General features: G+C 41.4%; 1 protein-coding gene across 1 annotated transcript; it reads right to left on the bottom strand.

Moving 5' to 3' along the window:
* Window positions 1-5,625: 5,625 nt before the first annotated feature.
* LOC138368465 (putative ammonium transporter 1) lies at window positions 5,626-8,307 on the bottom strand. Its single transcript, XM_069330982.1, has 7 exons — window positions 8,178-8,307; window positions 7,889-7,978; window positions 7,363-7,590; window positions 6,781-6,980; window positions 6,413-6,649; window positions 6,038-6,215; window positions 5,626-5,870 (listed from the first exon to the last, which is right to left on the bottom strand). Exons 1-7 carry the CDS (start codon window positions 8,305-8,307, stop codon window positions 5,626-5,628), a joined length of 1,308 nt encoding a protein of 435 aa, XP_069187083.1.
* Window positions 8,308-12,609: the final 4,302 nt, after the last annotated feature.

Genomic DNA, 12,609 nt, shown 5'->3' on the forward strand with positions numbered 1-12,609 from the left:
TAGAAACTGGAACTAGTAATTCCATCTATCATACATATCATACAAGAGGAGCCACACATCTATGGATCATCCAATAAAATCAGCAGACTTCTAGATGTTACTACTGCTCGGCTTAGACTCGGTTACAAGTATCTCTGGGAATTCTCATTATCTGCTGATGTAGACCTGACCAAATGTAAACTGTGTCAACAAAATTATTCGCACACCCTCCGTCACTATGTGATGGAGTGCGAAAAGATACATGAATTTAGAGACAATTCTATAACCAATGTTCCAGCGATGTGTCAATATTTCATTCAAAATGATCTGCTACCAGAAATTTTAGCCAAATATCCCCAGTTTGCTAACTGTAGATAACAACTAAGTGATTGTAACCTATCCACCGCTGCCCACTGGATGGGGGACGGTGTGCAGGACAAACATATAAATTTTGATACTAGCTCTCCACATATGTCAGTTGCTTAATTTAGAACCTGTACTTGAGGTCGATCTCGAACCCATTGTTGATGTGATGACTTATATTGAATTTTGTAACTAGCTCATCAAGATTGTAACTTGCTTAGCTAAATGAATTGTGGGGTTCAGTCCCTGAGCCCATTATGTGCCTCTGTAACCCTTTCCACAACCGCCCACAAGATGGGTATGGGGTGCATAATGGGGTGGGGTGTCTTGGCCAAACGTGCCACATCAAAACCACAAGTTGACATTGAATGTGAATTAACAATGAGACAAGTAAGATTTATACTAATGCATTTATACTAACTCTGTTGAGCGTTGACCATTTATACATCAAATCTGTTGATGTGAGCACTTTAGTTTAGTCTGCCGTTTAAAAAAAAAAAGAGCATATCAATGGTATATCACAGAAAACGAATTTATCATAAACTCATGTATTTGTCTTATCATATTGAACTGCATTCATATTTTTAATATATAACAATATGAATATACAAATTTCTGTAAATCCCCTACCTTGTTGGAATCTGTGGAAATGAATGAGCAAATGTGCTGGCTGAAGGCGCTGAAGGAAACCACATTGGTTTCATTTTGGATACAAATGTCCATGGAAATTCAAAATGGAAACTAATTATATAGTTGAACCTGCAGAGACGAGTTTAAGAATCTGTGTTGAGAGTGATGGACACAGCCTTCACAATTATACTTCAGAGAATGTAAACATCTAAGAGTCATTAGAAATATGTGTAGAAAAATAAACCCTACATTGTTTGAGTTAGGGAAAACACCATTTGTGATATATAGATACTATAGCTGTTCCTAAAGATTCACCCTTTTTTGCACCAGCAAGATAACATATAAGATTTTAAGAGTTGACGAATGTTAATATTCTTGTTTGATAAACTGTGAACTTGAGACATAGTTAATAAGAACATATTAACACAACAAAATGTTTTCAGAATCCTTAACACCACTTTCCAACAACTTATATAATTTATATAAATTATTTTAGAGAATAATACATAAATTATATATTTAAACATGATATAGTGTTTAGTGGAATGTATAAGGAGTCAAATTGTGTTAAAAAGAGCAATTTTTAGAAAATTTGGAAAAATACTTTTTTCTGTTCAAATTATAACTAAATGGATTATAAAGGTTTCACTCAGCCAATATATATCATTCACAATTTATTAATGAATTTTACAAAAAAACACCATAAATTTTATATTTAAACATGTAAAAACTATTTGTTTTACATTTGGAAGAAAATAATTGTAGAAAAACAATTTATAATTAAACCTTTGTGTTTGGATTTTTTTAGTAAAAGTTTCTCAAAGGCTTTCCTGCACCATTCTCAATGCAAATCATTCCCACACCTATGGCAAGAGATAGGCGAACGTTGTGTAGATGATTTGTGTTTGCTGGGAAATATCTCCACTTCCCGAGGGCACCAGACAAGTGTGAGGTTAGTCTACGTTTTTCATCAAGCCACTGTCAATGTGAGAGAACTCGTGTCCATGCTATAAGCCTATACTTGCATAAACCACAAGTGAAGATTAACAATCTTTGGACAACACCCACCAGTGGGACTCGAACCCAGAAAGCACAACTACCTTCCAGTAGCTGCCATAACTAGTACGCTTTAACCCACTACACCATCAGACCCTACAAAAGAAGTAGAGACTTCGAGATATATATACATCTCAAATATCTCCACTTCCCGAGGGCACCAGACAAGTGTGAGGTTAGTCTACGTTTTTCATCAAGCCACTGTCAATGTGAGAGAACTCGTGTCCATGCTATAAGCCTATACTTGCATAAACCACAAGTGAAGATTAACAATCTTTGGACAACACCCACCAGTGGGACTCGAACCCAGAAAGCACAACTACCTTCCAGTAGCTGCCATAACTAGTACGCTTTAACCCACTACACCATCAGACCCTACAAAAGAAGTAGAGACTTCGAGATATATATACATCTCAAATATCTCCACTTCCCGAGGGCACCAGACAAGTGTGAGGTTAGTCTACGTTTTTCATCAAGCCACTGTCAATGTGAGAGAACTCGTGTCCATGCTATAAGCCTATACTTGCATAAACCACAAGTGAAGATTAACAATCTTTGGACAACACCCACCAGTGGGACTCGAACCCAGAAAGCACAACTACCTTCCAGTAGCTGCCATAACTAGTACGCTTTAACCCACTACACCATCAGACCCTACAAAAGAAGTAGAGACTTCGAGATATATATACATCTCAAATATCTCCACTTCCCGAGGGCACCACACAAGTGTGAGGTTAGTCTACGTTTTTCATCAAGCCACTGTCAATGTGAGAGATCTCGTGTCCATGCTATAAGCCTATACTTGCATAAACCACAAGTTATAGCAGCTACTGGAAGGTAGTTGTGCTTTCTGGGTTCGAGTTCCACTGGTGGGTGTTGTCCAAAGATTGTTAATCTTCACTTGTGGTTTATGCAAGTATAGGCTTATAGCATGGACACGAGTTCTCTCACATTGACAGTGGCTTGATGAAAAACGTAGACTAACCTCACACTTGTGTGGTGCCCTCGGGAAGTGGAGATATTTGAGATGTATATATATCTCGAAGTCTCTACTTCTTTTGTAGGGTCTGATGGTGTAGTGGGTTAAAGCGTACTAGTTATGGCAGATAACCATACAATTTACAATTTAAACTAACAGCATTACAAAAATAGATTAATTAATTGCGTACGTCAATGCACCACTTCGATCGGAAATCTCCACAGTGCCGGCACCACCCGGCAGGGGCAAGGATCACCCCTCGAAGCGCTGGAGAAACGCACGATACTCTGCGTCCCCCACAAATTTGACAATCACGCGATGAGTTCAACACTGTAAATCACATCCACGGGGACACGGAGCATGTCAGACATTACAAGTTCAACCTCCGGGTACCAGGCATGGCCAGAAAATTCCAGGCTTACAGAGTGCATACGCACAACAGGGGGAAGAGATCCCCCCATTAGGAGCGTCACCGACGAACACCCAGGCACCACTTGACGACAAATGCAGGGAGGGCAGGAACACCCACACCCCCTGGCGACCAAAGCGACAAGCCACGCTCTGTGCATTAGTGGCTTTAGGCATAGAATAAACTGAATAAATAGTTATGGAAACTATCTAGAAATCCAACATTCTGTTTGCAACTAATCTTGTATGTATGTTACCTGAATAAACATTTAATTATTATTTATATTTATAAGTATAAAAGATCCAATAAATTTCCCAATCTACATCTGTTTTTATTCTGAATATCTTAAGTTATTTTATAAAATACAAATCTTCTGAATTAGTTTGGGTAATAACACCAGGAAATAATAAACAATATGGATTATTGATACAAATATATTTACTATTGTTTACAATTTAAACTAACAGCATTACAAAAATAGATTAATTAATTGTATACACGCACATACTTTCACAACTAATGACAAACACACATAATGTCATAAGTAATGACAACTACACACACACACACACTTTCATAAGTAATGAAAACACACATACAGTACTTTCATAAGTGTTATGTATCAATAATACTTGATTCTGACATTTTTCATGATAAAGCATTAATGTTCCTAAATTCCTTCCTCAGTTATTGTGAGATTAACATTACGTCCTTTTTGTTTTCGTTGAGTATTGTTTGCGTTAACTGTAGCGTGCTTGTATGTTGTATTTTTTGACGCTATTTCATGTTTATTCATGTGGGGAGAGACAGTGGCGTCTCGTGGGAGGGGAATGTACAGGGGAATCTACTCTGTACATATACAGAGTAGTCATTGATGCACGCATTGTATCCAACATAGCATCACTGATTCACCCCTGTAATTATTCAGTGTTCTTGTGTGTACATGTATTTTAATTACACCTTAGTTATGTTTAATGTATATTACGGTATTTATAAATATGTTCATAAGTATTACTCGCTGCAGATAGCAACGTATCTAAAAATATTCATTTGGGCCTTAATTGGTAATATGTTGACCCCACGCCCCATGCTACTGGACACTTGGCAGCCAGTAGCATAGGTGGAGTTATCCGAGGGGGACCTGAATCATAAGATAAGTCAAAGGTGCCTGTTCAGTTCAGTTAACATAGTTACTTGCCTGGTTAGACCATTATTTGCTTACCCATATATTCTTATATCGGGTAAGTTAGTGATCAGTGCCTATAGATATTATCTAAACTTATTAAATGAGAATATATCTGGTGATTCTTGGCTACCTGTGTGTATTTATTTGATATGTCTGATTGTTTCTTTGTTATCCCTTCATGAAGTATATTGATGTGTTTGTGAAGCAGTCGTTTCTTTAATCCCTAGACAAGGCCACATTTATTATTTAATTATTGCGAGACACATGAACCTTACCCATAACAATAAGTAATGACAAACACACACATACTTTCATAAGTAATGACAACATACACATACTTTCATAAGTAATAACACAGAAAAGAGAATCTTAAAGCTTTAGGTTTCATCAAAAGCCTCATTCGGGTAACAATGAGGATCTTGACCACGTTGATCTCTGGGTTCAACGAGGACTCGCAGATCATGGTCTCCCAGTCGGACTGTGAAGCCAGCTTCAGAGACACTATTGTTGGAGTTCAAGTGGTTAGCTTCGTGGTTGTTGAGGGACACGACGGGTGAGAGGTGGGATGGGACTGGTCCTGCACGACTCCAGTATACAAGGTGTCCAGGGACTGGAGCTGGGTCCTGGGAATTAGTCAAACCAAATTCTTCCGGGGCAGACATGTTGGGTGGAAGATCTGGAAAATAATGGATAAGATGAATGGTGGATAAAACTGAATGAATTTCTATCAAGAATTTTATTAATACGAAATAAACATCACATACAAAAACTTTAAAAGCAACTTAGTTGACAACTTACTTGAATTCTTTGTGTTCTGAGCGTTTACGGATCCATCGTACTGGCTCTCCAGCCAAGCGTCAGCTGGGTAGGCTGGTTCCCCGTGCTTCAAGATGTCCATTCCTGGCGTACAGATATTGTTAGAGATATAAAACATTTACAATGTATAATGAATGCGTTCATAACACTAAAAATATAACAATTATCAATTATATAATACAAAAGTGAAAACTTTATGTATTAACTTCACTTGCCTGCAATTTCCATTTCTGGAGGCACCCTCAAGAGGCCGAGCAGCCTGAGGGAACCAAACATAACCAAGCAGAGACCACCAGACCAGGCCACTATGGCCAGCGCCCCCACTATGTTCCAGGCGAGGACCTCCGTGCTGCCCCCGTACACAATGCCACCATCCTGGAAGAGGGCCACAGCAACCAGCCCCCACAACCCACCTCCCATGTTTACAGCCACAGCATCAAGTGGGTCGTCAACTGTGGAAGAAATATTAATTAACTTTACATCCACAACCTCAACAGTCCCAATATGCACGTACACGTCCCAATAATATAAAATTTTATAAATATTATTATTTAAGTATATGCCATCTACAGAACATAACGTTAAAGTTAAAATATTTCACACTCATGTTAGATAAAACTGGCTACTTGTTGCCTTCTTGAGACAAAGTTAAGAAAACTGAGCGGCGAGAGAATCAGTAACGTACCCTTCAACTTGGGCAGAAGAGTGTGGATGGCGAGGAACACTGATCCACCCACTGTACCAATGACACAGGCACTCCACGGCCGCACAACGTTACACCCGGCACTGATTGACACCTGTCATGGAAATATGGCCTTAAGCATTGAATAAACAAACTCAGACATATTGTAAGTAAAACTATTTTGATAAGAAATTAATTATAATAATAATTAAATTTAAATCAAATGTCTATCAATGAAAATATACAGCTAGCAGAGTCCATCACACTAGCACCAGATGGACTCTCGGCCACACAGCGCAGAGCGGTACTTACCATGCCAGCGAGAGAACCATTAAGGGCCATTAGGAAGGACCAGGTGGACTCCCTCCCACACAGCACAGAACGGTACACCAAGAGCACAGCGATGCCTCCTGAAGACGCCGAGATCACAGTGTTAAAGACAGCCTTGGCAATGGCTACAGCATCACCCTCGTGGCTGATGGACGCTTGGGACCCTCCGTTGAAGGCCAGGAACCCGAAGAGCAGGATGAAGCCTCCCAGAGCTGCCAGCTGGAAGTTCAAACACAACTTTACACCTCCACCTTGACGTGTAATATTTGTATTAAACATGATAATCCACAAATATTTATATCTTGCTTCATGACTTCAGATAATATATTACCACTGTTCTATGAACATACCGGCACAGAGTGTCCACGTATCTCCTTGCCCTTGGGTCCGAAGCGACCAATTCTGGGCCCAAGAATTACAGCCCCAACAAGAGCTGCCACGCCCCCTGTGAGGTGGACGACGCCAGAGCCACCGAAGTCCTGGTAATGTTGAGTCTTGAGCCAGCCAACGTCTGACCAGGTCCAGTGTGACACCACCGGGTACACCACAGCTGTACAAACACAAATATTATCATAACTGAGCTGTTACAACACACAAACATGATTAAAACACGGCACACTACAGCTGTACCAACACTGCTGTATTTTGTAATGTATCTATTAATTCCGTGGGAAATGTATTATTGTTTGCATTGCCTTTTAAATTTATTGAGAAACACAAAGTTTAATTATAATGATCAGTGTTAGGCTATTATTGTCTAAAAAATTGTCTTTCTCTCAAGATTGCCCTGTTAAGGTTCCTCTCAAATATTATCTAAATTATATAAATAACGCCAGTGAGTAAAGTTATTTATTCATTGACCACAAAATAGTGTAAAGTAGCCTGCTAAATTTGAAACATACTTTACAGAGAGAAAGAGGCTTCACACCCACCTGACAGCACGGTCGTGTAGATGAGATAAGCATTGAAGGCACACCGCTCAGCCATCGACCCCGAGATGATGGTGGAGGCTGTGGTGGCGATGACGAACTGGAAGAACCAGAAGGCCAGGTGCTCGTCCGACAGCCCGTACGACGCCCAGTACTCTGTACCAGAGAAGCTGTTCCCGCCTCCAAACGCCAGCGGGAACCCCACCAGCCAGTACGCTATGCCACCAATGACTGGGGAGAGTAACAGGGCAGATAGTTAGTACAGGGTGGGGACGATTGTGGAATTCATATCATTATTACTACGTGAGGCTTGGTGGGAGGAAGTCGGTTAAATACAGAGAACAATTTAGTATATAACACCAGCAGATGGAAAAGCAAAAGCAGGAAATTACAGGAATACAAGAGTCGGCAAAGTTATATACATTGAGAGCGTACTTTAGCTATGAGATAGGAATAAGAAAATCATGTGCTGGTTCACCAGACATAAGCCAGATACGATAACAAATAACGAAGGTGTTTGATAACTTACAGACATCGAGCATGTTCTTGAGAAGGATGTTGGTGGTGTTCTTGGACCTTACGGAGCCTGCCTCAAGGAATGCGAACCCGGTCTGCAAGACTGAAATATAAACAAATGTTAGTCAAAAGTACAAATTGCATTCCAAATACATTATTCTAAGCATAATAAAACAAAATCTAACACACAGATTATTGTACTATTATACAACTATTTTATTAATATACAAAATGTGAAATAGGTGCCATATATATGTTTAAATACTTGAAAAAAGAGAGAAAACACAGATTTTGGTACTTACTGAATATGAGGATGCCGAACACAATGAGGAAGAGGGTGTCCAGGTCCTTCTGCAGGATGTCCAGTTCCCGGGACATTGGCGTCGGGTTCTCGCCAGACATTAGTAAACTAATATTGTGTCCGGCATCCATATTGGTTGCTGGCAACGAGACTTCCAGATCTCTCAAATTGTAGCTTAAAAATTATTAGCAAAATAAATTTCCAGACAAAATTAACGTCGTAAATTCCCGTAGATGTAATGTGGAACAAGCCAAGCAGCTCCGAGGGTCTCGCCCTCCCGCTGCCAGGACCTGCTACCTAATACCTAATTTCAGCTGATGATGATGATGAAGATTAAGCAACCCAAAAGGTGGCACGGGCATGAATAGCCCGTAAGTGGTGGCCATTTTAAGCCATTACCAGTATCAAGAGCTGATACTGGAGATCTGTGGAGGTGCGAATGCACCCTGCATGATGGGAGATGTCTCCCTTGTGAATGTGTTAAGATGAAGATGAAGCCACCCAATAGGTGGCACGGGCATGAATTGGTAAGTGGTGGCCCTTTTGAGCCATCACCAGTATCAATAGATGATACTGGAGATCTGTGGAGGTGCGACTGCACCCAGCGTGACGGGAGATGTCTCCCGTGTTTTAAACAGATGAAGAAGATGAAGATGAAGCCACCCAAAAGATGGCACGGGCATGAATAGCTCGTAAGTGGTGGCCCTTTCGAGCCATCACCAGTATTAAGAGCTGATACTGGAGATCTGTGGAGGTGCAAGTGCACTCAGCGTGACGGGAGATGTCTCCCATGAATGTGTCCAAGATGACGATTAAACCATCGAAAAGGTGGCACGGGCATGAATAGCCCGTAAGTGGTGGCCCTTTTGAGCCATTACCAGTATCAAGAGCTGATACTGGAGATCTGTGGAGGTGCAACTGCACCCTGCGTAACGGGAGATGTCTCCCGGACCAAGTGGTGACCAAATGGTGCTAATTTCAGCGGTGAAGATGGTGGTGAAGATTAAGCCACCCAAAAGGTGGCACGGGCATGAATAGCCCGTAAGTGGTGGCCCTTTTGAGCCATTACCAGTATCAAGAGCTGATACTGGAGATCTGTGGAGGTGCGAATGCACCCTGCATGATGGGAGATGTTTCCCTTGTGAATATGTTAAGATGAAGATGAAGCCGCCCAAAAGGTGGCACGAGCATGAATAGCTCGTAAGTGGTGGCCCTTTTGAGCCATCACCAGTATCAATAGATGATACTGGAGACCTGTGGAGGTGCGACTGCACCCAGCGTGACGGGAGATGTCTCCCGGTGGTGATGAGGAAGAGAGAGAGAAGATTAAGCCACCCAAAAGGTGGCTTGGGCATGAATAGCCCATAAGTGGTGGCCCTTTTGAGCCATTTCCAGTATCAATAGATAATACTGGAGATCTGTGGAGGTGCGACTGTACCCTGCGTGACGGGAGATGTCTGTACATATTCTGATTGATTGATTGATGAAGATTAAGCCACCCAAGAGGTGGCACGGGCATGAATAGCCCGTAAGTGGTGGCCCTTTCGAGCCATTACCAGTATCAAAAGATGATACTGGAGATCTGTGGAGAGTAGATTAGAATGCGCCTCTGTGTGCCACCTATGTATGGAGATCAGATAAGAAATCAGAAGCGGGGAGCCACATAGTGCCACTCCATATTAGGTCACCCAAGGTGTGAGTGGTAGCAGTCGAAAAAACAGTGAAGATAGGTATCTATTATGTGCCACTATGATCATGTTCATTTACAGTAAAGTAGCTGCCTATGAAGGGTAATCAGATAAGAAAATCAGAGGCGGGGTGCCACTTAGAGCCACCCCATATTAGGTCGCCCAAGGTGTGGGGCAGCAACAATCGTAAAATAGTGAAGATAGGTATCTATTATGTGTCGCTATGTTCATGCTCATGTTCATTTATACAGAAAAGTATGACAGTATATTTGTATAATAAACACTCAGGTGAGCGGTAGTTACCCCCCCCCCCCCACCTCCCCCTATGGGACAGGTGTAAAAACAGGATCCTCGCAGTAGGGGCGGTCCCCCCTCACCAGCCCTCCTCATACTTGATGACCTTGAGTGTACCGTAAGAGGGACCAGCCTCCCTTAGTTGTTTTTAAGTTGGATATATTTTAAGCCTCTATACTTAAAGAAGGAGAAAAAGAAATAATCCTGATGATTTATAGATTATATTATCAAAGTACATAGGGTTAAACATAGTCGTATTGTAGGTCATCTCCACCCACATAATATTTATTAACAAGACCTCTCCTTCTCGCCCACAAGTCCGTTGTGGGGTCTTCCTCCCCCTCCTCCTCCTCCTCCTGGGACGAAGATGATGACTCATCATCTCCCAGAGAGTGAATGGGATGTAGTGCGCCTCCCTCAGGTGACTGACTGCTGACGTCATAGGGTTCACTCTCGCTGGTGGGGTGTTGTCCTTCCTCTCCTTGTGGTTCAATGACGTCACCACCTTCACTCTCGGTGGACATTCCTTGGACTGAGGTGTTGGGGTGGGGCTCGGATGGTATGTCTGGGTGACCATACGCTAGGCTAGTGTATTTATTTAGGTAAAAGCGCTTATCATCAAATGCACTTAAACCCCTCTTAGTATTGAATGTGGTTGCCATCTGCCCCCCTATGTTTCTTATTTGTGAGTAATTAAAAGTATTTACTACACCATTACTGTGAAGGGTCTCTTTAAAGTGGTTATGTGTTAAAGATCTTTGCACAGCTCGGGGAATACCCTTAGCGGTGATGGAATTTTTATTGTCAAGCAAAAGCACACTATACATTTTGGGCTTGAGTGCCACAACTTCAAGGATGTGTTTATCTGACACCTCTGACTTTAACAGCCCTAAAACACCCTTTTTAGAAGGATCATACAAGGGGTGAGTTTCAGGAAAATTACTCGTATCCATCCACAAACTAAGGGGTTCTTTCCCCATCTCATTAAAGACATCTTCAGCTAGTAAGGTGAAAATGAAACTGTCTGTATCACTATACACCAGTTGTACCCTATCTGAATAGTGGTTCTTAAGTACCCTGTACCAAAAATGGTACAAGCTGTATTTTGCTAGCTCAAGAATCTGGAACCCAATGTAATTAGGATGAGTAATTTTAATGAATGGTCTGGAACTGACAGACAATAATTTATTGTCGCCTAAATGCACCATTCGTTTAAAGCGGGGATTCTTCACCTCTCGTAAAAAGGCCCTAGCTGAAGTCACTAGTTTGGTGTCAATGGCATAACGAGCTGGATTCAGTAGCGTTTTACCAAAAACACTGTTCGTCAGTAATTTGAAGAGTGTTTTCCTATCATTACTGCTGGAGGCATTTCTATTGTTAACGTTGGTGTTAACAAATTCTGCCATAAAATCTGACTGGTGGAACTCGTAAATTGCATGTATTGTTTCCACTTCAAGTCCTATCTCAATAAATAGTTGTAAAAGGTGAAGAGATATGAAATAATGTTTTTTGGGGAGATGATCTCCAACCAGTTTGATGTTTTTTGGGGGGAGGTGTGTGATGTTATTTGTTTCCAGAAGTCCCCTACTAAATGGTGAGATATCCTCCATACTTATTCCCCTATGGTGTAAACAAAGGGGCAGATCGTCTGTTAGTCTAGCTATTTCGGGTCTTAAAAGTTTGGTGTCAATTAAGAGCCAGTACCCTTTGTTAGAAGAGAAAGGCTGTTCTGTCATTATCTTCCCCCCGCTAATGAAGGAGTTCATCTCATCAGATGATAGTCTCCTTAGTCCCCCATGGGGCAATTTCCTAGTCATACAACTCCCATAGAGGCTGTTAAAGTCGAGATAAAGTAAGAATGAAGACCTATCCTCCTGGGGGTTAAAAGATGGGTTGACATAGCGGTTGTTAGCTCTGACATAACTCCTAACTGCAGTTGTAAAACCCCCTCGTATGTTTTGTGATAAGAGATTGTGCAACGTCACATCTGCACTTAACTCCAGCGATATTCTGCTACTTTTCAGGAAGCAGTCGTAGGAGTACCCTGGGAGGCTGCAATAGTGTGTCAATTCTAAAGAATATATATCATTTAGAATTGCCCTGTGGTGTGTAAAAATGTCAGCCAGTAATCCTACATCACACCTCAAATAAATGAGGAGGTAGTCTTTTAATGTCCTACACCCTGTAGCCTCCCATACTAATTTAGAATGTCTATATTCGTCCAAAGTTATACCTGATTTGTTTAGGGAGCTGTAGAACATTTCAATAGGAGGGAGTGATGTGTCATTAAAGCAGCTGATTTTTGTGGTATATTCATAAGGGAAAAACTGCTTACCCTTTAAGAGTAGGTGGTGACTCTTTTTGGGCAAACCCTCTATCATTGAGTGAGTGAATGTTAAGGGGCTGGCTGAATCAATGTGGGTCTTTGCTAGGGATGAAAGACTACCTGTA

The sequence above is a fragment of the Procambarus clarkii genome, chromosome 25, assembly GCF_040958095.1.
Source record: "Procambarus clarkii isolate CNS0578487 chromosome 25, FALCON_Pclarkii_2.0, whole genome shotgun sequence".
In the NCBI taxonomy this organism is placed as follows: Eukaryota; Metazoa; Arthropoda; class Malacostraca; order Decapoda; family Cambaridae; genus Procambarus; species Procambarus clarkii.

Excerpts from the sequence above, each read along its gene's own strand:
- LOC138368465 (XM_069330982.1), bottom strand. The coding sequence starts at position 8,307 with ATGGATGCCGGACACAATATTAGTTTACTAATGTCTGGCGAGAACCCG. Across the intron at positions 6,981-7,362 it reads CTACACGACCGTGCTGTCAG|CTGTGGTGTACCCGGTGGTG; the intron begins GTGGGTGTGAAG and ends GTGTTTGTACAG. Across the intron at positions 5,871-6,037 it reads AAGAAGGCAACAAGTAGCCA|TTGACGACCCACTTGATGCT; the intron begins GTTTTATCTAAC and ends TTTCTTCCACAG.